Source organism: Rhyacophila brunnea, unplaced genomic scaffold (assembly GCF_057557595.1).
Source record: "Rhyacophila brunnea isolate RB1 unplaced genomic scaffold, BYU_Rbru_1.0 scaffold_4, whole genome shotgun sequence".
NCBI classification, from domain to species: domain Eukaryota; kingdom Metazoa; phylum Arthropoda; class Insecta; order Trichoptera; family Rhyacophilidae; genus Rhyacophila; species Rhyacophila brunnea.
Genome location: NW_028233068.1, coordinates 8,753,928 through 8,781,363, shown reverse-complemented (window position 1 = coordinate 8,781,363; position 27,436 = coordinate 8,753,928). Strand labels below are relative to the sequence as shown.

The following is a 27,436-nucleotide window of genomic DNA, read 5'->3' as shown; positions in this document are numbered from 1 at the left end:
GCCCCCAGTTTGTTTTCCCTTCATAAAATTTATGATTTTACTCGAACTTTTCTGAATTTTAGCTAATAAATTTTAAACTATTAATGTTGTGTCTGCTAAAACGTGAAAATAAAAAAGAAAACAACTATATATATATATATATATGTAATACGAAATATATTTCTAAATAATTACAAGATAAAAAGAACTTTTTATATACTTATACAACGTTTTTAAATTTTCTGTTGAATCATATAAACTTGACTTGACTAGCTTAAACGATCAAAAAAAATTGTACTTGATAGAAATACTGAATAATGAAATGTCATTTTGACATTTCATATTGATTTCCATAGCAACGCACGTATATATTAATAATTTAGTTGCTAGGACCCCAGACCCCTAGCAACCAATAATAGTGTTTACTTTTTACGGATTTCTACCGAAATCACTTTTCATACAAAACAGAATTAACTGAAAATGAATTCAATTCTACTTAAAGATGGCTGAAAGTATTAAAAAATTGCATTGGCATCGTGTTCTGATATGGGTATTCTAAAAGTTTCAAATGTCTAGCTAGTCGGGAAGTTAGTTAAAAATCGATTTCAAGATTCAGTACAAACTGGATAAACAACCACCGGATAAACAAGAATACGACCTAATAAAAACGTTGTAAAATACTAGTTTTCCTACGTTTGAGAAATGTGAGGGTAATATGGTCCCCCATCGAAAATTACAAGATTTATTTGGTAATTGACAGTATCGCCTAGAAAATATTTAATAAACATTTTAGAATAATTAAATAATTTGTTATCTTATAATTTTAAATCGTTTACAAACACAAATCACACACATATTCACTTGTTTCGCACGATGTGCATTCGCTGTCTGTCCATATTCGACAAAGAAATCCAAATTTCACCATGTTGGTCCTTGGAATAAGGTTCACAGAAAAACATTTGTTGCTGAATGGGTGTGGTATATTATTTTTTGTAGCAAATTGATAAGCCATTCTTTTGACATCGCGAGAAGTAAATACATACAACTTACTTTCCACCAACAGCAAATACTTTACCAGTTCTTTTTCAATATCTAGTGGTGCAACCGGCTTGCTCCTCATCTTTTTTTTTTACTAGGTACTTCTTCTGCTGAACAGTTATCTTTTACAAGTCTTCTCAAAATCGTTTTTGGGACTCCAAACTTCTTCACTGGCCTTTTGTAACCCATCTTCTTCTCCCGTATTTCTCCTACTGCACTGCTTATATTGACCTTGCCCCATAATTAATTTTCTTTTGAGCTTGTTTTTCGCAGAAATATTCGTTCGCGGCATACCTGTATAATTAAAAAATAATAATGGCCCCGGGGCCAAATTACATTCCATCATGGGGGGCCAATATATCAATACACATTGTTTCAATTGAATTGTAATTAATAATATTGAAAATTGATCCATTTTTATTTATATGAAATCTTATTTTGGTGTGGTCCCAATATTGAAGCTCGAATAAAAAGGATTTCAAGTTATACTTACACATGTATATTTTTTATAAAAATCGATGTTTTTTAAAATAAATATAAAAAATATTAAAACTATGAATTAGTCAAAAATCTGTTATGTACACCATAGAAAACTTAACAAACTAAATTTGAATAATAAATATAACCATAAAATATATATAATTATAAGATGGGGTCTTTTGACAAATTCACATTTTTTTACTATTTTTATTTTTATTTACTATTTGACTGAAAATAAAAAATATTTTTATTTTTAATGTTTTCAGATACCTACATATTTATTAATTAATACAATAAACCCTCCACCATCCGCTGTGTCTGTACAGCCGTGGATTATGCACGGCCACCTTCCACAGCGCTGTATTGCGTTGAAATTGTAAATTATCAAAAAAATGTCTCAAATTGCAAGCTTCGTATTTTTCCACTAGGTGCCTCTGGTAGGTAAATACATCGCCTTAATTACCGCTACATGGTATTGTCATACATATCAAAATCATGGAGGAGGGCGATTTACCCGCAGGGGGCCATAATACCACCACTTCCTCTATTGTATTTTGTTATGAAAACCAATACAGACAACCAGTTATCGCATTTTTTAATATCGGATTAACACCACTACACTTTTGGCAAAAAGTGATGAGATAATATACACATGTTCGGTTTAGTTTAATGATAATGGTCACTGATCCACCATGCTAAATTAGTTTGCGAATCATTTTTCCATTGCATACTAAATAATATCATGAATCGAACCAACTTCAGCTAAATTTTATTTGGAAGAATTTATTGAATCATTTTTATTGAACACTTATTTAGAGTAATAATTAAAGTATTTTTATAATCGTGCCAATTTTTACTTTTTTAATGTGATGTGATAATACGATGCAATCAATTAATTAACTGTTGTGGTAAGTAAGCTTAAATTATAATTTATAATGATCACTGCATTCGTTTATTAATATCTCACCAATGTCATCGGTTCATCTAGATGGTGTTGTCGAGAAATTTTATCTTGGGATTTATCGAAAAATAATTTTTCTGATATTTCGCAAATTTTCATTTCGTGAGAAATAATCTATGAGAATCTCGAGAATTTGTGAAGTATTATTATTTAAATTTAATTTTAATCATGTCCGATCTTAAGAAGATCATAATATGGGCCTCCACAAAGTGGAAGTTTTATTAACAGATTTTTGATTACGCCCGTGATGGCCGAGCGGTTACGCGGCAGGCTTATAATGTCGTGGGTCCCAGGTTCGAATCCTACGTCTGGAAAAATTACATTTTTGTTTTTGGAACAAGAGTATGGACCTAATAGTTTTTTTTGAGCAAGTGGCTAACATCCATTTCTCGTTAAATAAAAAAAAAACTGTTAATACAAACCTTCACTGCGTGGAAGCCTAAAATGGCAGTGGCGAGGGGTGGAAGTAGGCTGTTAAGATTCAACATAAATAGTGCACACTAAACTTTGTCAACCAGTCTTATTTGTTTTCATTGAATTAAGAATAAAATTTGTAGACGGTGTTGGTTAGTTTTTAAAATTCAATTAGACCCTATCTAAACCGAAACATAATAGTTTAGGTATACTATGGGTGATAGGACAAAAAAATAGTGCTCACTTTTTCAGTCATATTTATTTGTCTTTGTTGAATTTAGAGTACATATTATTATAGATGGTGTTGGTTTGTTTTTTTAATTCATTAAGCCCTGTTAACCAAAGCAGAATCGATAAAAAATATTCTTATTATCAATAAAATATCTAAAAGTTTGCATGATTTTGCCTTATGGTTCAGGAAGAGTATTACCGAATGAAATTGAGGTGGGAAAATTGACTTAATTCACATTATGACTACTTCAAATTATTACGTAAACATGACATGGAATATGGCTAAGCTTGTTTTTTCAGACGATAGAGCGTGTTAAAATCTATCCATCTGCATTCATAACTGAAAACACCCGATTTTTGACTTAACGTCTTCTGCCAGTATAACAACGAGTCATGGCATATTCAAAGATTGCAAGCAACAATATTATCCACAATATAAAGATGGGAGAGCTATCGCCAATGACGGATGACTCCGCAAAATCAAGTCCAACAACACACATTACAATTAATATTGACAAACAGTCTGACTTTGAGGTTGGAAATAAACAATCAGAAGCGGAAGAGTCATCCAGCAAAGAAATTTTGGATAGAGCAATTGCCAATACGGACCTATTGAACAGTGTGCTGGTAAACGATATTGTACTCTCAAAAAAGTAAGTACCTTTATAAAATAAATAAATATACATTCAAAAGAAGTATTGTGCTTAATATGGCTGCGACGAGGGCAGTAATGTTGTGGTGGGCCATAAATAAATAAAATATCTATTTGTTTAGTGGAAGTACGACAGAAATCAAAGAAAAGATGAAAAATGATATTATTTTATTGTCATCAAAAATTCAAGCTCACCCCTAGCGTTGTCAATATGCGATAATCCTGGTACGAGGCCATTAAAATCATAATTGTGATATACATCATGAATTACTTTCAATTTACTCAGATGTAAAGTTGGGTTTCGGGAATTTTCCGACGGGAATTCTCGAGAATTTTTCGAGATTTTCCATCCTGAATCTCGAGAAAAGATTCTCGAGATTCAGGATTTCTTTATTAATAAATATTAATTGAAAAAAAACGATTTTTTAAAAATCGAAATAAATTAACAAAATTTTAGTTCGAGTGTGTCACGCAGTATATGAAAAAAGTGGACAGAAAACACAAAACGTTCAAAGACTGATCGGGGCATTTTACACAATTAAGCCAAAGTCGACTCAAAATGAGCGCAATTTTTCAATATCAGGGAATTTTGTGTCTCAAAAGCATACTTACACGATTGTCAGACGCAGCCATTGACAGTCTGTGTTTTTTGAAATTCCATTTTAATAAGTAATGTTTTGAATTATATTTGTTTGTCTTCTTACATAAATAAAAAAATCATATATTTTTGGAATTTGCCTGTTCATATACTGATTTTGGGATTTCTACAGTTTTTTTTTTAAATTTTTCAATATAATCTCGAGAATTCTCGAGAATTCTTTTCTGGAAATCCCGAATCTCGAGATTGAGATTTTCTCAGGAAATACCCAACTCTACTCAGATCTAACAAATCTACCTAACTAATCCCCTACCTGCCTTGAAAATTTCTGCGGCATATTTTTTTTGATAATATACAGATTTATAAATCGTACCGAATTTCAACTGCCTGTTCTTCTGTCGTTCAATTGCCGCATGCATGGAATCATCCTCATTTTGGGTATGAGACACAGATAAGTACCTAATTTCGGGTAATACTTGGGATATTTAAATGTTATACGCCATGTACTGAAATACATACTTATAAGTGGTAGTATCTTATTTTTATTTTTTCCCATGCAATTGTCGGAATAAAAAATTATAGCTATCCCTAAATTATCTGTATTGAGATACAGTCTCATTCGCACATCTATTCACAAGAATTCTATCCCATAGGTAGTACCTTACTATTTTATTTATGATATTAAAAATGGCAAAGTTATGGCAATTTAATTTGTCTTCAATAATCATCACCGCATGGAACTTGGACAATACGTCCTCGACTTACGTTATTTTTTAAAATACGTTTTTTTGTTGCAATTTGTTTCTCTGCGCTTGTGTTTACATAAAATAGTGTGTTATAATAAGTATATGGATTATGTAAAAAAAATAGTACCTAATGCAATCTACGATAATTAGCAAGAAAAGAGGAATATTAAAAGAAGAAATGAAAAAAAATATTGGTTAGGTTAGGCAGCAACAACAAATTATTACAATAAGCTTTTTACTCGTACAGTAGAAAGCTTTGAATCTTTTTGAAGGCATAAAGTGTAGAAATGATGATAGTGTTGATACTCATTCATTCACTGAAAGCCACAAATGTTTTAAAAATTTAACGCCCGTAATAAACTACACAACATCAAAGTACCAGGTGAGGCTGTCATTGCAGATTCGGAGAAAGATATGAATTGTATCAAAAGTCTTGCAGAAATATTAAAAAATGAGGATTACCTGCCACAACAATTTTTTAGCCTGGACGATACTGTGCTTTATTGGAAAAATGCCAGATCGGTCGTATAAATCCCAACTAGAAAAATCTATGCCAGGTTTTAATGTGTCTAAAGATATACTAAACTCCAAATCTTTTGCTTGGTGTAAATGCTGCTTGGGTTTGCAAAATAAAACCACTTCGTCAATCAATGCTTTCTTACTTATGTAGGTCCATTTTATTTTCACCTATCTAACTAGCAAGAAACTAGCATAAATTATTTATAAAATGCATGATTTTAAGATTTTTTCGACTTACGCCATTTTTCGACTTTTCTGAGTAGTGGTCAAAACTTGCGTTTTGGTACGTATTGATAATCCCCTTAAATTATTATCCTAAAACATTATGGAAAACGCACCATTTAATTTTTTAAAGGACAGTTTGTTAATTTTTTAGCACTTTCACTTCGAATTTTAGAGTCCCGAATTCAATGTGAATCCAACACGATCTTATAAAACTCGACATAATTACATGTAATATCACTTTTAAAAACGCGTTTCTTATCCGTCACCATACTTCTTCATGTCATGCAGTCCATCTACCACATAATAATTATAATATCGTTTAATACTTCTAATCGATATATTACAAATCACAATTATTAGGTACTCTTCAAAACTATTTAAATCTGAAATAGGCACATTGGTGTACTATGAGTTTTAACAAGAAATAAATGCATTTTTCCTCACTAATTACTACAAAAATATAGACTATAAACATGACTAATAGGTGTCTGGTTGTCATTTGTTATAACATTATATACGTTTTATTTGGTGGTGGGTCAGTGGCAGAGCATAATAATTACAAGATAAAAAGAACTTTTTATATTCAACGTTTTTAAATTTTCTGTTGAATCATATAAACTTGACTTGACTAGCTTAAACGATCAAAAAAAATGTACTTGATAGAAATACTGAATAATGAAATGTCATTCCATATTGATTTCCATAGTAACGCACGTATATATTATTAATAATTTAGTTGCAAGGACCCCCAAGCAAACAATAATGGCATCGAAATAACTTTTCATACAAAACAGAATTAACTAAAAATGAATCCAATTCTACTTAAAGATCGCTAAAAGTATTAAAAAATGCATTGGCATCGTGTTCTGATATATTCTACAAGTTTCAAATATCTAGCTAGTCGGGAAGTTAGTTAAAAATCGATTGCAAGATTTGCACCGGACAAATAAGAATACGACCTAAGAAAAACGTTGTAATAAATAAAACTTTTCCGCAAAAATATAATTCTTGTATCTAAATAGGTAAAAAAAATCATAATTATTATTCTTCTGCCTAGCACTTGTGACATTGTTAAGAGTTATTTTATATTCATATTGAAGTGTAAATAAAATTACTTTCTATAGTTACGCAATGTAGGCTTTATAAGATTATTTTAATCCAAATATATTTTAAGGATGTGTATTTAAATAAATTTAATGATTGCTCATAATAATATACAAAATAATATAATAGTATAAACATAAAGCTGCTTTACAGTGTAATTTTTACAATACCAGATGACCACATGTGCTAAACAGCACAACATTCAACCACAAACTGAGCTTGCGAGGAAGACGCATAAACCATATTATATTATGTAGTGTGAAAAGAGCGTGAACTTTTTGCCAATTCGGATTTTTTTCCGTACGGTTAAAGCTGTATAGTGTGAAATAAGGATAAGACAGAACATAAATAATATTTGTATAATTCGCCCTAAAGCCAGCGCTCCATTGGCGAGCAAAAAGTCCGAGGACAATAAATCGTCCGATTTGTCTATGCTCAACATACGAATAAAAAAGTCGAGCTGTCAAAAGTTGCGATTATCGTAATGTCTTCCGATAATCCTAGAATTTTGTGATATTTATGTAGACTTGCATAAAATAATATAGCAGTGAAAACAACACAGGTTTTACGTTTTATTTTATGAATTTCATAAATACAAATAAAAAGATAATAAGTAAATCTCTTATTTTCTAATGTGTAAATTAACATATTATTAATAAACATGTTGAAAACAATTACAGATTTTTTTTCGGTCCGAATGATCGCGTATTAATGTTAAGTCGAATTTACATAGTGATCGACGGACGAAGTCTGGCAACTCGGAGAGTAAAATATCAAACATGTTTGAAATCCAACGAGCCTGGTCTGCGGATTAAAAAGTCCGCAGATCTGGGGTGCTCCACGCGAAAAAAAAATCCGAAGACTGTAAATCGTCTGACTTGCGTGCCAATGGAGCGCCGGCATAACTCTTTGATTTTCCGCTCTGTGGTAAGTGCCGCCCTTTAGTGGTAGGCGACGTACGTGATTATAGTTAAGTGTTTAATGATACCAAACTAATCCTGAGATTTCTCAGTGTACATTAGTCAAACAACGTGATATTTCAATTACAAGTGCAGGACCTTTATAGTTAATTTTAATTTCCAGGTGTCTTGCAAACGGGGCATCTCCGAATGCTACGTGTCGTTACAAATACGCGTTGGCCTCCGCCTGCCATCTGGCAGCAGCTTTAGATAATGATCAGATCCTTAAACTACTTCTTCACCATGGAGCCGATCCCTTTAGACGAAATTATCTTGGTAATACTCCACTTCACATTGCTGCCTGGAAGGGGCACACCAATTGTCTACAAATACTGATCAACCATTATAAAGATGATACCAACAAGAAAGCGGCATTCATTAACACTGGACATGAGAAAATCAGCAAGTCTGACCCCTCGTGGTACGACATGGGCACTACCATTCCGCATTACGAGGTAACTAGTATATTCACAGAACAGATTATTTCTGAGTTCCCTGAGTATATTGGATTTTTTTTATTATTCGCTTTAAATGGATATAATTCAACCAGTTCATTCAGGAAATAATTCATTCAGTGTTTGTGCCCCGTAACGGCATACCAAAAATCAACACTCGTACATGATGTGCTACGGCCGCCATCTTGGAAAATGGCGAACGATTTTCAGTTTTTCAGCTATATCTCATTAACGGTTAAGCGTATCGAAAAATATTTCAAATAAAAGTTGAAGAAAATACCGCAACGGATACAATCTACTTCTATGGTAAGAATAATAAAATGTTGAATTTAAATTTTGAAATTATCTATGTGGAGGTTATGTTAAAACATGGCCATCCTCCCACGGCGCAACTTATGTCCGTCGGAACTGAAACTAAAATTCCAGCCAGTATCTAGCTAATGTATTTCAATGGCGGCTCGCTGACGGCGAGACTGAAATCTCTCGGCTTCAAAACGGTCGCGAAGAGATGCGACATGCTAGTCGCGCGGTCTCTCAAGTTTCTAGTCACCGTAAAACAGTGGTACCAACATCATTAGATTCGGTGAAAAATCGTATTTTCTTACCAAAATTGGTAGCACTGCGAACAAGTGTCATGCTATAAAAACCATTTACAACCCAAGACGTCAAAAGTACAAGACAAGCAAAATTGAAATAACCTAATTTTATTCAAATAAACGCGGCAGCGTGCGTGTTGTTGGTTTTTGTACAAAACAGCTGATGGTCCAGTTTGACAGTATGAGGTTATGTGATTATTATTTCAAGTGGTTTCAGTAGCGCCGTGTGCGAATCATCACATTGGTCAGTTTATGAGTACCATCACCAACCAGTTCCACCAGATTTCAGTTGCGCCGTGGGAGGAGGGCCTTTCTGTAATTAAAACTGTGTATTGCGTAGATAATTTTCCAAAATGGCGGCACTAGCTCATACTGAAAACGAATGCTATGCATAATATGCAGAACGTCCTCTTTAAGTAGATTACTTACAGATAAAACCTCTATTATAAAAATCAACATTTTATCAGACATTATTTTTAAAAAATATATATAAAATACCAATAAAATAAAAGTAGAAATGAAAAATTACGTTGCCCACCCTCTGTAGACGCGCATACATATTATTATGATGTCTTTTAGGACAGTGGCGTTCGAAGACGAATTTTAATGCCACCCCATTCCATTTTAGTCTCATATTGTCTATAGATTCATAATCTACTGTTTTTTATTGTTTCTTTTTCTACTACCTATTTCAAACAAAACATGCAATTAAAATAGTTTTTCGAATCATTCTCTTTGTCTCTGGTCGTATTCTGAATTAGAGATTCGCTACTCATTACTAGGATACTAAGGATTTATATTATGCTAGTGCATGTTTTGTTAGGGTGTATGCACAGCTACGAGAAATGCGCAGAAATCCGTTTTGAAAGACACAGAATCGAAAAATAAAATTTTATTGTGCATATAAATGCATATTTGAGACGTTAGAGCATATTTGAGACATTGGTGAATATTTCATAAATAAATGTATATTTTAGGGCTTTAGCATTTATAATTTTAGTTTTTTTAAATTATCTTATCGAAATATAACTAAAATATGTAGGTAGATAGTTAGATGCACCCCCGAATTGTGGATTTATAAAAAAAGTCAACTCGGGCACCTTTATTTAAATTTTGACCAATCACCTCTGTGGACGTTGGAGGTCGTTTTCCGCATATAAACAAAATACAGACCGATTTGTACATCCGACATTGAAAAAAAATATTTTAACTTTTTTCGGACAAAAAACAGCAAATAATATTTAGGAAAAGTTAAGTGTGTCGTTTTTGTTTTTTAAGTGGTGTTTAGTTTACATTGCATTTATTATTCAATTATTTTTATTTGTAAATAAACTTTTTGAAAATTGTAATTAACTTTATATTGATTATTTGTGTTTTTTTGTTATTATATTACTTATATTGATTAAGTATATTAATTTGTTATTCGATTTTATATCAGTAATATTGGGTGAAGTGAGTATTTACAATTTATTTCATAAAAAAATATAAATTTTTAACTGCATATTTTTTCGGTTTCAGTGCATATTTTAATGATTGTAAGTGCATACGTGCATGCGTATAATCATGTATTTTGTTGCATATAAATCCGCTCCCTACTCATTACTAGGGAATCCAATCCCGAGCCAAAATTCTGATCCCGGGATTACAATTTGACAATCCCGGGATCCCGGGACTGGTCCCGGGTTTGGCATTTTTTACATTGTTAATATAAAATTTTTATATTTACAAATAACATTGATAAAATCGGTCAAATTTAATCTAGTATAATTTATACTATTTAAGATATTTATTGTTAATATTGTATACGTTCAATCTTGGACATACATAAGTTTAATGGAGTAAATAATGTTGTAATATAAATAATAATATGAATTTAATATGAGATTGCTATTTGTGATAGTAAAGGCTTAATGAATGGGTTAGCGAGATTTAAAATAGTAAAGCAAATCATCGTGTACTTATGGCCTTTCCGCTTCATAAATCTAATTAGTCAGCCAAATATAAAACTGCCGTAAAACGTATGAAATCATGGTGGAATTACTTTGTTGATAGTGCGAAGCATTGTTTTTCCAATCTTTCTCATTTTTATTAATTTATGTGAAAAAATAAAATGAATCGGCAACTTACACATGGGTATAAATCAAACTTCATTCAAACTCAGTTTATTTCTAATGTAGTTATTTGTTATTAAAAGTATTTTGTCTGTTATATTTTCGTTTTTATTTTATTTTCCATAAAAATTGATAAAAAAATCAATCCCGAAAGTTTCGGGATTATGTTTATCAATCCCGGGATTCATAGGTATCGAAAATAGCTCGGGATCCCGGGATTCCGGGTTTCGGGATCCCAGGATTGGAATCCCTACTCATTACCTATATAGAGTAATATTATTAAAATGTTAATTATTATTATTTGTAGCTAATGAACCCAATCTTCAAACAACGTTCTAACACACGCGAACACACAGCATTACAATATGCTCTATCTATGCTAAACTTTGAATGCGCAAGTTGTTTGCTGGAAGCAGGTGCAAGATTATGCACGTGCGAAAATGTTGACACAGACCCTCAACACGACCGTGTCTGCTCATTTACAGTGGATTGTTGTGGTTCATGTGTATCCACGCAAATATTATCTGACGACTTACGATACAGGTATGTATTTATTTTATTATGTTATAATATTCCAGTATAATTAAAAGCGCTGTTTATTCTAATAATGGAGTTATCATTATCGACAAAGACTTTACAATATGTGGACAGGGTAATCATAAAAGTTATAAGTTTCTAACATAAAGGATATCTCTACTCATTGTATCAATGGGTAGGCACGATTACGATTTCAAAATACATATTTGAATGAAAGACAAAAATATATTAGAAATGTAAAGCAAAGATAAACTAACGTCAATAAAATTCAAATTCAAGTAGGTGCTGTAAATATGGCTGTCTTAAGACTTAAAATTCAGTTATCTACACTAGCCTACATTATCTTCAACAGGCACCCTTCACCACTTTAGACATTCAGCGGCAACGCAAGGCAGTAGCGGAACTTCAAATTCTACCCCCCCCCTCCCGCTAAAATCAATAGAATATCTGTGATAAGTGATACTCGGGTGGGCTGAAAAACTTAGAGTTGATGGGGTTTTTTTTAGAATTATTAATAACCATGTCCTTGCTTTGTCGTACAAGGTGGTTGTTAGTAACAATCACAAACACCCAGGCTTTGAGAAAAACACATAATTATTGTATGTCCTAACCGGGAATCGAACCCAGGAACTCTCGGGTGGAAGGCAAGCGCTTTACGCCCTGCACCACGAGAGCCGCCTTAGAGTTGATGGTAGGGAGTAATTCATTTCAGGGGTTTTAGTATAGGAGAGACATGGTCCCCACATCCTGAAGCGGGCCCCCAAGCTAAGATCTTTGAAGGGCCCCCTACCTATCGCTAAAGATAAAGGTAGTGTGACGCTCTACAGTAGCGTTTTCCAAATGGTGTACGCGGTAAAATTAATGTGTACCTATATTTAGTGTTTTTTGTATATTTCAATTCATCTATTTGAATTATGGAGTTGTCGAGTATCGATACACAATCAAACATTGTATCGTACATCACATAATTTAAAATAATACTAATACTGAAGATAAATAGCTAGATAAAAGATAAATAGAAGATAAATATTCGAGAGAACTTTTTATGTGTGTTTAAATCACTTATCTGGTCGATTCGCCACGCCAGGCCCTTCCTGAGCCCGAGCCCCCAGGCTAGAGCCCTGTCAGCCCCCCCATTTGTGGGGGCCATGAGGAGAGGCATAGGTGAACAACATTGTGTCAGGTTACAGTATGAAATATAGAAAAAAACACAGAGATTAATGTGACAAGTATAATATGGAATATTTAAAAAAGTAGTTCTCGGAGACTTGTTTAATACATAAAAATATACAATTACACAGAAGTGGTAAATCCTGATTATTATAGTTAAATTTAGATTATAGGGGGGGGGGGAATTTATTATAGTGAAGATGGGATAACATTATAGTTTCGGATGTCTGGGCTCGATTCCCAGTGAGGTCAAAATATATTTACATAATCTAATATGTAAATTCCTCAAGCCTGGGAGTTTTACCACTATTATGGGGCTTCACGGCCTGTTGTGGTGTTGTTTAATATAGAAACAAATAATAATAATAATAAAAAAACACACTTCACCGTGAAATGTTGTATCAGAAATATATGGTCGTATTTTAAAGACCGTCCAACCGCTTTGGGTCGTATAGCAAATTCATGTCTAAATAAAACACGGTTCTTATCGGTTTACACTTTACAAGAAGCCAGCAGCAAATAAATTTTGAAAATAGCCCATAGGTATACTAGATTATTTGTTAGGTTGGGTTTTCATTTTTGAATTCAAGAATTTTGCCAAAATCAGCTATGAAAATTGAATTAATGTTCATATTGAATTTAATAAAATTGGAGACCGTGTAGTATACGGTCATCTCTTTTCGATAAGAAAGCTCACGGCGAACTGTGCCACGGTAAAAAATTAACATGTAACCATTATTAAATTGCACTGATCACCTTTTCGGGTTGTTTAATTATTTACTATTTATTATTTAGTGACATTCAGGGGTACATTTAAAAAAAGTCGAATCATTCCTTGTCTTCATTACATGCGAATGCGGATTTAGCGCGGAAATTTTGACGTCTCGTAGGAAGGACAACTGTCCGGTGGAATTCCCTTGCCGGGCTGAATTTCCAACAACTAACTCTAAACATATTAAAAACCCTAAAATTTCTGAAATGAAAGCAAGATGCAAAGAGCGGTTGGTAATTATTGTTCTAGAATCCTTTGTCACGTCTTGGCAAACTAACGGAAGACTTGCGTTGTTTCTCGGGTTGCGAACTTGTTTTCGAGGATTATACCACAGAACAGATTAATAAATAGAATTCCGATAAGCTATATCCCCAGTGACGTCCCGTGGAGGTTGGCAGATTGAGAGTCGCTTGTGCGTCGATGACATTGACCTACTTTACAATATGCTTGTCGGCGAGCTTAAAAGCGGGCGAGTCAGCTAATGCAATTGTGATGATGACACACAAAACTTTCCACTCGCTCAGAAGCCAACAAGCTAGCGAGTCATTTTTGGTACTATTTTGACAGGACGTATTGAGTAGTTAGTTTTTTTTTACCGGGAGGTCTCTACCATCAATATACTGCGCAGACGCATTATCGGCCCACACGCCAGCGTGTAGCGTGTAAAGTAGCCCGGCTTTCAACTTTGATTGTTTACAATCTGCTTGTGTTAGCTAAATCGATGAAGACACTGGGCGAGTTTACAAGTAGATTGTAAATTCGCTGGCTTGTAGCTTGTAAAGTAGCTCAATGTCATCGAGCCATTAGGAGCGCAGCTACTCGAAGAGCGGCAAATCAAGGAGAATCATTTGGTATATATAGAAATAGCTACTTGACTTAGTAATAACGAAAATATTTTACCATTAAAAAATTAGTTCACTGGTTGAGTATCTCTAATTTTTGTATAACCTCACGCTGTTTTTAGACCTGCTTTCACATTTCTCTCTGTAAATAAACACAATATTATGTTATACTGAAAAAAGCTAAATGAAAACATAAAATTTTCGAGGACATTAAAATAACAGTAATAACGCATAGTCACAATGGTCCATTGAAATAAATCAAGAAGGATACCTACGTAGTTCCTATTTTACAACGTTTTTATTAGGTCGTATTCTTATTTGTCCGGTGGTTGTTTATCCGGTACTTGCAATCGATTTTTAACTAACTTCCCGACTAGCTAGAGATTTGAAACTTTTAAAATATATCAGAACACGATGCCAATGCATTTTTAAATACTTTTAGCCATCTTTAAGTATAATTGAATTCATTTAATTCTGTTTTGTATGAAAAGTTATTTCGGAAAAAATCCGTAATCCAATCCACTTATCCACTATTATTGGTTGCTGGGGGTCTGGGGTCCTAGCAACTAAATTATATTATATATACGTGTATACATTAATATATACGTGCGTTACTATGGAAATCAATATGAAATGTCAAAATGACGTTTCAGTATTGTTTCTATCAAGTACAATTTTTTTGATCGTTTAAGCTAGTCAAGTCAAGTTTATATGATTCAACAGAAAATTTAAAAACGTTACATATAAAAAGTTCTTTTTATCTTGTAACCGGACTTCTGCGTATTTATTTAATCTATGTTAGTTAATTAATTCATACAACGGTTTTTTTAGGTATTGGAGTCATGATGGGATGATTAAAAATACTGTTGAAAAAATAGAAGCGGCAATTTGGCGCTGCCTAGGGGCGGCATTTTGTCTAGGGACGTCACTGTATACCCCGATACACTACATTTTGATGCAGGGCTTTGAATGTGTGAGTGTCATAAGAAAATGAACCACACATTATGGATATGCAATAGTGTTTGTTGCAACGTTCAATACACCAATATTAAATGAGCGTTAACGCATAAACCTAGGGCAGTTTTCAGTATTCGACGTATGACGTATTCTTGACACTTGTTTAAGTTTATCCCGTATGCACTCGGAATCGCTTGCGTGCTTCTCCTTATCCCTTAGGTATTTCAGTTCCCATTATTTCTGAGTTCCCTGATGCTAGCCTTGCAGGATGCTTGTACTCATGGGCAAGCATATTTTGTCACGTCAAACCCGAAAGGGACAGCGTGCAAATAGTTTTTAAATGATTCAAATCAAATCAAATCAAATTTATTTATTTTACATATAATGAACATAACAAATTATAAATTCAAAGCGTTCACGACATGACATAAAATAAGTGTTAATAATTAAAAAAAAATAAAAATACAGAGAAAAAGTAATAAAATAAGAAAATAAATTAAATAAGTAACAAAATAAAAGTAGATGGAAGCACACAGAGTGAACTTTGATAAACCCTATCTTAAAAACTTATAAAACAACGTCCACCTAAATTCACCCTCACGTAAGTGGAATATATCAATATCCGAAGCGATTTCATTAAGCATGGTTACTGCCCTCCCAATTGGCATTACTAATGGCAGGTTAGTTCTGCACCGTGGGAGAACAAACAACGCATGCCCTCGATTCCTAAGGTAATTATCAGAGACACACAAGCCAATACCACCAAGAATGGCAGAGTTCACATTTACGCCGCGTATAAGTCTGAAAAAATATGTAGCTAAATAAAGATCCCTTCTAAATTTTAAGCTACAGTATGTAAGCATCCCTAAGAGAAAATCAGTCGGATAGAGCCACGGATAATATCCATACAACCGAAAGTAAAGGAGTCGTAAAAATTTCTTTTGGACTCTCTCCACCATAAGGCCGTACTTCAACTGATGCGGGGCCCAAACGATAGACCCACTCTCAAGTCTGCTTCTAACTAAGGAGTTATAGAGAATTTTTAATACCGTAACATCCGAAAAGACCCGGGAAGTACGCAAGACAAAGCCCAACATCTTTAGCGCCTTTTTACAAATGGTATCTATATGACCACTAAACGTCAGTTTACCGTCAAATGTAATTCCAAGATCTCTTACAGATGCTATTCGCGAGAGAACTCTGCCATGCATCGAGTACTGGAAAAACAATACTCGTGAGGCTTTAGTAAACGATAAAACATTGCATTTATCAATATTGAAGTCCAGTTTGTTACGCCTGCCCCAATCTAATATATTATCTATATCAAGTTGAAGTTGACGACAATCGTCCAAGGTGACGACTTCCATGAAGAGTTTCAAGTCGTCAGCAAACAACAAAAACATAGCACTTTTAATTACCAATGCTATGTCATTTATAAAAATCGTGAACAGCAATGGCCCTAAGTTTGAGCCCTGGGGGACACCAGAAAATGTGTAAAAGGTCTGTGACTGATAAAGGCCGTACGAAACGTATTGTTGACGGTTCCTAAAATAACTCCCGAATAGCTTTAAAAATCGATCCGACAATCCAATAAGTTGGAGTTTTTCCATTAGAATATCGTGATCGACTCTGTCAAATGCCTTCGAGAAATCATTGTAAGAACAGTCAACCTGGCTGCCTCTATCTAGTACTGACGACACATAATCAGTGAATACCATCAGGTTGGTTTCCGTTGATCGGCCTGCTCTAAATCCATGCTGTTCATTCATTATAAATGACTCAATTTTTGGAGAAATCATGCTGTGCATGATCATCTCCAGAACTTTTGCTGGTGCAGAGAGAACAGCTACCGGCCTGTAGTTTTCTACTGACGACTCTGTACCACTCTTATGAATTGGAGTCACCTTCGACATCTTCCATAATTCCGGAAAGATACCTGTCTCCATTGTAAGATTATATATATATGCAAGTGGGCCTTTGACAAAATCAACACACCCTTTTAAAAAAAATGTAGGGACGTTATCCGGTCCCAAAGAGCGCGTATTCTTAAGTTTTTTAATAAATCGAAACACGTCACCTTCATAAATTGGGAAGATGTCAACGGATTGGGCACCGCACGATCGTTTTCTTGACGTTGAGGCGACATCCAGATTCGGAATACTACTTGCGTAGACGGACCTGAAATGACCAGCAAATGCTTCTGCCATTCCATGTCCAGTCACCTCTTTGCCCTTCCAAGTCATCGAATTGGCAAATCCACCATCCTTTCTTAATGATTTTATATAATCCCAAAACGATTTAGGATTTTCGCGAATGCAATCCCTTACCGATTCCATATATGTTCGATAGGCCAGCCGAACAGCTTGTCTCACTCTCATACGATAAAGGCCAAACATTTCATAGTCATGCTGACCATGTTTAGCCTTCCAAGCTGTATGATAGTAGTGTTTGACTCTAATGTCTTTAATAATTTCCCGTGAAAACCACTTCGGATATCGTCTTCCACCTCGACATAGTGACTTCCTTGAAAAACATTTATTAAACACATTATATACAACATTATAAAAGTATTGTACCGCCTCATTCACATCAAAAATCTCACGCAACTCACTCCAATCTACTTCACTCATTAAAGAGTAAAGCAGCTTGAAATTTCCACCATCAAACTTCCATCCCCCACACCAGTTAGCTCCGTGTGAGGGAATTTCCGTTCGCAGCGGGCGAATCGCATGAAATACGTGTAAAAAAACCAATGTAGGGTGGTACACATCCTCTCGTATCAAAGGTAATGTACATCTCGAAATTGATAAAATAGCGTTACTGAAAATCCTATCCAGAAGTCCACCTTTAGAGTTAAGAATATCATTGTACTGGGAAAATCCAAAAACAGCACACAGAAATTCCAGTTCACTCTTGACCCTTTCACCGCTGCGCGCTGAGTTTAGGTTAAAATCTCCCATCACAATAACCCTCTTATCCCCAAATACGACGTTACTAGATAACATTTTTTCAACAAAAAGTTTATACGCCTCCACTTCACTTGCTGGAGGAAAATACACGACACAAACGTAGACAGTTTCTTCGTTACAGGTTAGTTTAACCCAAAGGTCCTCGTTAGAAGTCTCCAAAATACGAAAACGTTCGGCCTGCAACCCTTCCATATTTCTAACTCCCAGGAGGCAGCCTCCTCCCTGCCTGAGGCCTGTTCCGGAGTCTCGATCCCTTCTAAAGACAGCATAATCACTACCAAAATATTCACGACTGAAAACACTGCCATTAAACCACGTTTCAGTTAACGCTATGACGTCATAGTCGTCAGCTAATACGCCGTTCAAAAAATCCACAGATTTTGTCTTCAAGCCGCGAACATTCTGATAGTAAAAAAACAGTTTATCTGAACGGTGACTGTTCCGAAGTCAGCTAACCGGCAACCGTGGAGTTTCCACTCTCGACACCCATTCTTTTATGAATGAATGACGTGGCCAGTTATCCGCCTTCAAAACAGTGTCCGTGACATCAGAAGGGATACCTACCTTGAAGGATGCATAGTCCCCCCTTGATTTGATTTTCACGACTGTGAAATCAGCGGTACATAACTTATTTAAATAGGTTAAAACATCAGCCGTTGTTGTATCTCTGTGAAGCGGGCAGATGTGATACTGCTTCACAACAGTTTTTGTTCGTCCAGCGAGGTTTCCCCGAACCGCAACACGCCGCTTCCGTGCGACGGTGGCCCATCCATCAACAATCCTAGGCGTAGGTAAATCTTCAGCTGGTTTCGGTTGTGAGGCCTCAGGTGACGATGAGGAGTCCTCTTCTGGGGCGACTGCTGGGATAACCCCGAGTGCAGGATAATTTTCTTTTCCAGGACGCAATTGTTCTAACGCGGCATTTTTTGAATTTGCATCGATTTGTTGTTTCGTCGATGCTCGGCGCTTACTTTGCGCTCGCGTTTCAACAGTCGTTTTCGAACTTGCTGTACTAATTGGTTTCACCGTATTATCACTAATTACGGCGGACGTAATTGCTGGCGAAGTACACACTGTATTTACTCTATTTGAGTCACTGGGAGTTGATTTATTTAATTTAAATGAATTTATTTTGAGGAATTCCTCAATTCCCTCCACTTTATTCATAAGTTTTTCTATGAGGGCACTTTGTTTGATTATAATATTCGTTAATTCAGTAATTTCAGCCATTTTGTTTCAAAGAAATAATAAAACAAAACAAAAATTTTGTGAGACAACACTATGTATGTGTTAACTGCGCGGCGTACAGTTTCGGAATTGATATTTATTCTTGGGCCAGTGGTTGTAAACTTGTGGGATGTCGGGATACAATAGTACGATTTTATATCATTTAGATATTTTGATACGTTATTATAGATTTTTGGTGGTGAATTAGGTCGTTTTATGGGAAAGGGTTGATTTTGTTTTAGTAGATACTCTTGATTTGATTCATCTGCCTATAGGTACCAAAAAACTAAATATTAAATTATAACAAAGGGTGCCGGGCCAAGGAATTTTCCCCCTTGCAATGAGCATTACTTATTTAGTTCTTACTTACAAAAAAAATCTATGCATAATGAAAGTCGGGAGTATTTTTTTTCATCTTCGGAAAAATTAAAACAAAAGTGTTTTTTACCCGACAAAAATGCCACGTTTTTCAGGTCTTAGGTACGTCTATTGGGATGTTCTGCGTCCCAGTGATTGAGTTTTTACATGGTTCTACAATAATAATTGCCAACAGAACTTCCCCTCATGTCAAACATGGCACGAGTGCCATAGGTTCCTCACTGCTGATCTAGATGGAGCTCTACCTGTCCAATTTTACGAATTCATCTTCTTTACGGGTTATATGGCTAATATGATTAATAACTCATTAATTAAAATATGTTTGAATATTTCAGGTTAAGAGAAACAATTAAAGTTGTCACAGGTCATATTAATATATGGACACATCCCCACAAAATTTGCACTTCACGCGACAACAGCAAGTCGATTTACAATTTGACCGCCATACTGGCTGAAGATGTGTCGATTAATCTCTTATTGAACGCTGGATTCCCAACAAATAAGACGGCAATCCATTGCTGTATACGACAAGGAGAATTAAACTCCTTGAGACTCTTTAGCGAAGCGAATGACATAGAAGAAAATACGCTACACGCTGCTTTAAAATTTTCGATTCAAAACGATTGGTTCTCTGGTGTTTCCGTCATTATAAGATGTCTCGCAAAGAAAAATTTCAGTTTGAACCCACTTTATGAAAACGGAGATACCGTACTGCATTTGGCATATAAATTTGGTACAAAGTATTTGAAAGACTTTACAAGATGGGCTTATAATCCCGTTGATGATATTGAAACAGTGAAAAATTGGGATGACGAAATACCTCATGATAAAAGTGGTTTTTACACTCTAGAAAACTCAGATAAATGCCCTATAGAAAACTTTATTTTACCGAAAAACGTACTCTGCAATCACCAAATTCTAAAAGAATTTAAAGGGTATTCTGAACATACAAAAAATAAATATATAGCGAATGAAAATCATATGATTGTTGCCATTCAAAATGATTGTTGGAAATGTTTTAAATTTTTGAAAGAATCTTGTTTTGATAATATGAGCACACCACCAATTGAATACTACAAGAAAGCATGTGAAATTGCTATTAACAATAATTCTCATAGAGTTTCCTATATGCTCAATAAAACTTATCGCGAGGAAAACAGTTCAAATATCCTACGTGAATTTTGTAACAATATAGTTCGTAAAAAGTACGATGTCGATAATAATTATAAGCATCGCGAAATTCTGTCACGTTCTAATTTTTATTACAACATTTTCTGTAAGCCTCAAGCAGTGGAAACATTAGAACAAATATTCGATTCGCAATTAATTGCATATTCACGTGACAGCATTACTGGACAGATTAAAATTAGAATTTCTTATTATGAATGGTTACAAAAAGAAACTTATCTCAAAGGAAGAATGGCAAATATTAATTACATATATGGGCACGGTGCAAAATTTGATCGACTTTTGCTACATCCGTTTGTTGAAAGTTTCTTACATTTCGAATGGCATAGACTAAGATTTGTTTTCGCTGGAATGGTTTTTTTACACTTTCTACTGATGTTCTTGACAACTTGTTTCATAATACGCATCTACGATAACTATACAGTATCCATCGGTTGGGACATTTGTTTATGGATGAATGTCACTGTCATCGTTGCCATGGTGAGTAAAAATAAACTTATAAGAAAGATAAAGTCCTACAAACTTATCTAAAGAACGGTCAAAAATGGAACTACGAACTATTATATGAACGGACGCCGTTTTGAAAGCATCATTTGAATGTCAGATGCTGTCCAGTTGCGCGTCTTGATTGGGTAGTTTTCGACAGAGGCTCCCCCATCCATTCTTTAGATAAGTTTATAGGTCTGTTTAAAAAACGATTTTTATTCGGTTAGATACATGTTCAAACACGCTCGTTAACATGATCTTACTCCCTACTTCATTTATCGTTTGTCAATTTATGGCTACGGCCGTATGTTGTAGCTTAACCACTGGGAAATGCCAATAGAAATGGCGTATTTCAAAAAAATACTTCCTTTTTCTTAGGTCAATAATTATTATAAAACAATCAGTATTCGTATGATGTTTATCACATTTCAGTATCTTTAGAATTATCTTCAAATGTGTTAATCGTGCCCATTTTTTGAATAATAAAATGTCTAAATCTTGTCAAATTTGGGATTACAGAGATTATAAAATATATTTTTTTATCGTAAATATTTCACAATGTAATGTTAAGAGCGTACTTCAGTGAAACGGCAAATAATTTTCAACAGTAGGTGCGACGAAATTTCTCACTAGTCGCCAATCGGAGACTGACAGTCGAGGTGTCCGCACGACAATTTGTTTTGTCATGGTGTCGGATGAAAATATTCTTAAATCGTGTAAAGATGACTAAAAAACTTTACGTATGTACTTAAAAAAGGAAACATATCAATGAATATACTATTATTATTAGTAATATAACAATAAACATAACATTAAATGGACGCATGTTGGATTTTTATGACAAATTATATTTCGTTCGTCACGCGTCATTTTCACAATCCGCGCATCGCCTAGCGACGATCTAAAAAGACCATGCCTCAACTGAAGTATAGCCTTAACATTAATTTTACTAATGGTTTTGTAAATGCGTTTAAAAATTAATAAATCTAAAAAATCTTAACACCACTGCACATGGATATACTGAAATATGACTATATTCTAAAACATTAGATCGAGAGGTTTAAAAGAACACTATTTTATGTAATAAAAATACTTTATGCAGTCATCAAATGTTTAAAATAAATATAAAGGATAATAAAGCTTCAAAATTATATAAATAGATTATCTACAACGTTTAAGGAATTTCCAGGGTTATACTCTGAAAATACCATAAAATCTCCATTTTGACCTACATTGGGTATGTGGGCCCTTTTTCATCATTTCAGGAGGTTGCAATTACAATGAAAATCCGTGATATCAAAGAGTACACGTTGGATATGGAATGGTTTGCTAAGCTGGTATCGCTAATTCTGTGTGTGGTTTTATTGTTGAACCATCGCATATCCATGGACAGCCATCCAGATTTCTCTCGAGCACTTTCAGCAGTCACTATTCTTTGGATATGGGTCCATTTCGCCATTCAGATATCAATAATTGTTGGAGGATTCTATATCCAAACTTTTATTTTGGCCGTACGCAGCTTTTTCAAAGTAAGTATGTAAACATGTGTTTTTTTGTTTATGTTTTTGTGATTGACTCATAAATAATCACAGGCACTCACATACACATCTAATAAAATCAACATCCTCGTCGCCCACAGGCCATGACCACTACTTGTCAATCGAAAATCGTAATTTTTCGGTTCAGAAATATGAGATTGCATACATTATTTTGTTGATTGAAATATATTTGGTGGTTACAATGTACATTGTAAGTAGGTATATATTATTTTTCGCCGTAGCACAGTTTACCATGAGCTGTCTTCCCGGAATAGATAGCCGTATATCATTTAAATTTAAAACAATAACGCGTTGTTCGTGGAGCCTTGATGACAGTAATAAGAAGTGGCGAAGAGTGGGGGTAGACCAGTGACGAAGACTATACTAAGCGATTATTATTTGAAGCCTACATTCGAAAAATAAATTTGAACGACTACATATTATTTTATATTATATAACAATAATTTAATTTGCTTAACGACATATGTCGTATAATATGTAGGAATGTAATGTATTGTACTGTATATATACAGTAAAATTTTAAAAAATATAGCACAGTACCATCTGTCTTTAACTATTTATTGTATCGGATTATTCGGCGACGAATGCTGATTTTTTTGTATGGACTTTATCTCACGTGACCTCAGCGCATCTACCGTAATCTATGCAATACGGTAGGCTTTAAAGGCGTAGCCTAAAACCTTTGCGCATAATAATATTATTGTTTATGAATTAAGTTTTATCCAAAAAAATAATAATAAGATAATTTTATTTAAAAAAATCTATGGCATTCAATCACAATAAATAGAGTATCCTCCACCTAACCTTTGGAATAGATTTTTTTGAATTAAAACGTGAGTAAACCAATCACGTGCTTGGAATTCACTAATACAATTATACGGCGTACGTGAATAAACCAATCAAGTGCTTGGCTTTTACTAATACAATTATACGGTTGCGTATACACACAAATCCTTGTCACTGTGTATAATGGCAAGATTATCTGGAGGATTATGATTCGACATAAATATAGTGCACGCTATACTTTGTCAGGCATACCTACGCATTGTTTCATTGAACCAAAACTGCAAATTGCAGATAGGCCCCATGGGCACTTTTTATTAAATTAAGTCACTGTAAACTCAGTCAAAGCTCTTTCGCGAGAGTGGCGTCATCAGTCCTGGATATACTCCTGAGATGAAAACTACAACTGATGCTTCACATGAAACATAGGGTCTTACGATGCGCTCGATTACGACCGAGTTAGTCCAGTGCTTAAGGCGCTGGCCTTTCATTAGGAACTCCAGGTTCGATTGATGAGGTGAGGTCACAATAAATATTTATGTGATTTTTTGGGTGCTTATGATTGTTTCACTTATTTTACTAACTAAATAATGATTCACTACATTACTGTAATTGGGCCTAATGCCCGGTTGTCATGGCCCCCACAAGGGAGGGGGGCTGACAGGGCTCTAACCTGTGGGCCCAGGCTTAGAAGGAGCCCGGCGTGGTGGGTTGTCAAATGAGAAAAACATATACCACATTTTTTTTCGAATAGTAAAAAAGTCGCCTGCGGTGCTATTTTTCTTAATGATTATTAACATTTAAAAAGTTGTGGCTGTGTGGTGTAATTGTCTTTATAAGTATTTTAAGTGTGTTTCTTGACTTAAAATGGCTATTTATCCAATATGGAGAAGGGTTGCATGTTACTTGGCTACATCAAAAGGAGGTTGCGATCAGTGCTTCATAAGAATATGCTGAGTGCTGACAACTCAATACAACTACTGTATTTATTTAATTAAACATCACTAAAAATACACGAAATATTCTTAACCCTGGAGTTCCGCAAAAACCACTTGAAGAACACTACTATAGAAAATCATACTGGCTTTAAGCGATAAGTAGGGGGCCCCGCCATAGATCCTGATCTTTGGGCCCGCTTTAGGATGTGGAGGCCATGCCGGTTGTAAAGTATAAAGAATATATATGTACATACTGATACCAAATATCATAATGCTTAAATCCCCCATCAAAAATCCTCCAATCGACAGAGTTGGGAATATAATGATATTATTGTAATTGTAAATGAGTCAAGACCAGACCAGGATGCACAGCGAAACAAAGAAAAAGAAAGTTACCGTTATCTGTTTCTGGGCGGACGAAGGATCGAGAGTAGGTACGGTCAGTCGGTAACCAAAACCTATCCTTGAGCCTTGAACGTCACCTCTAAATACGATTTGCCACCTTTTTGCGCCAAAGCGTGCGTTTACAAAGGTTAATAATAATTAATTGTTACTTGTCAAGTGAAATATACTTACGTAATACTTAATGTCCCTGAATCCGCGTTTTTAATAAGTGGAAAAGTATAAATCAACACCCTACGTAAACCCATACCTATCAATACCTATTATGTTTTTTTATAATCCAAAAAAATGTTGTCAAAAATTGAAATGATCACCTTCGATCTAATAACTCTGCAATGTCGAAAGTATGATCACAGAAGTGAGTGCTTATTAATATTCTCTTATCTAAATGTACTGACGAATTGAATTTTATGTAAGTATATATTATAATGGAAGGCTTTTGGCGTATTTTCTAAAAGCAATCATCAAAATGTTATTCAAAACAATATGTTTTCAATTTTCAGATAATATTACTCTTCGGCTGCTTTCCGATCATAGGATTTGCGTTTGCCTTTCGGATTCTGTTTCAAGGAAGTGAACCGTTTGAATCGTGGACTGATTCCATCATAAAAATCGCTGTCATGGCGACCGCAGAGTTCGACTATTTAGCCATGTTTGGTGGCAAGCCTTTCGATTTAATTTTCATAGTTGCAAGGATTGTCTTTATGTTGTTCATAACATGTGTCGCCGTAGTAATTATGAATTTAATTTTGGCGCTTGCCATCATTGATACGACCAATCTGGAAAGTAATTGGAAAATTCAAAGACTTCTTGAGCGCATGCGTCTTTTGATTTTATTTGATAACATTCAGTTTCCTGAATGTTTGCCTAAATGGATGGGATTGAACAAATTTACTAATGATATAGATCTGTATGTCTTCCAAGAACACACTAACGTGCAGATAACTGAACTACTGGTGCAAAAACAAATTCCAGGAAATATTGCAACTTATATTGCAAAACGTATTAAGAAGTTAATCAATAATAATAAACTGTTAGAGCACGGTTTAACCAGGCCGTGTTAATAAAAATTGCAAGGTTTTATTATTAAATTTATCATACTATTACATGCGCAGGAACTTTATTATTAACAGGAGAGTCAATTCGTGGAAAACAATAATTATATTCTCAATCTACGTCGATCTGAGGGCGCAGGTCTTATTTGACTCTAATCGTATGCAATTGGATTCAAATTACGAGGCCATCCATGGACTGAACCCGTATGCGGTTTAGAACCGTGTGACATACTAAACTTATGATTTCTGTTCATGAAAATTGTTCATGAGAATCTATTCTGCCGGCCATACTGTTTTGCTGGGTGAACTTGGATGTAAGATGGTAGGTACTGATACAATATACTTGCATCACCAGGGTTTAGTTTAGGACTTATAGATGTTTTCTTAGTGAGAAAAATATTCATATTATGTTTCAAAGATTATGACTCTTTGAAAATGGTTGAATTTGATGCGACCTAATATTATTATTATCATAGCTTGAATAACAATTATCATAGCTTTTACTTGCATATCAACATTTTTAATGTATGGTCATGAATTACTCATGTCCCTTAACCCGTGTCCGGAAACTTTTACGTACGCAGTTCGCCGTATCACACTTCACCGTGAAATATTGTATCGGAAATATATGGCCGTCTAACCTCTTTGGGTTGTATAGTACTGACATAAAATTCATGTCTAAGTAAAACACGGTTCTTGTCGGTATACACTTTACAGGAAGCCAGCAACAAACAAATTTTGAAAATAGCCGATATATTGGATTATTTTTTAGGTAATATTGTTAGGTTTTCATTTTTTAATTCATGAATTTTGTCAAATCCAGCTATGAAAATTGAATTAATATTCATATTGAATCTAATAAAATTGGAGACTGTCTAGTATACGGTCATCTCTTTCCGATAAGGAAGCTCACGGCGAACTGTGCCACGGTTTGTGCAAATGTTTTACGTACAATTTACATATAATCCACTTAACCTGCCAATAGGTATAAGAAAATATTAACAGTTATTAACATTAAATTTAAATGAAAAAAAAAAATATTTAAGTATATAATTTGGATGTTGGATTAATTTATGATGTCTACTTTGTGATTAAAATGTAATAC

General features: G+C 34.5%; 1 protein-coding gene across 1 annotated transcript; it reads left to right on the top strand.

Annotated features, from left to right (window-relative positions):
* The first annotated feature begins 2,165 nt into the window (after positions 1–2,165).
* LOC147066817 (uncharacterized) lies at positions 2,166–27,358 on the top strand. Its single transcript, XM_085954263.1, has 8 exons — positions 2,166–2,405; positions 3,404–3,470; positions 3,520–3,756; positions 8,031–8,361; positions 11,376–11,611; positions 20,256–21,588; positions 22,860–23,123; positions 25,780–27,358. Exons 3-8 carry the CDS (start codon positions 3,545–3,547, stop codon positions 26,338–26,340), a joined length of 2,937 nt encoding a protein of 978 aa, XP_085810389.1. The 5' UTR covers positions 2,166–2,405; positions 3,404–3,470; positions 3,520–3,544; the 3' UTR covers positions 26,341–27,358.
* The last annotated feature ends 78 nt before the right edge of the window (positions 27,359–27,436 follow it).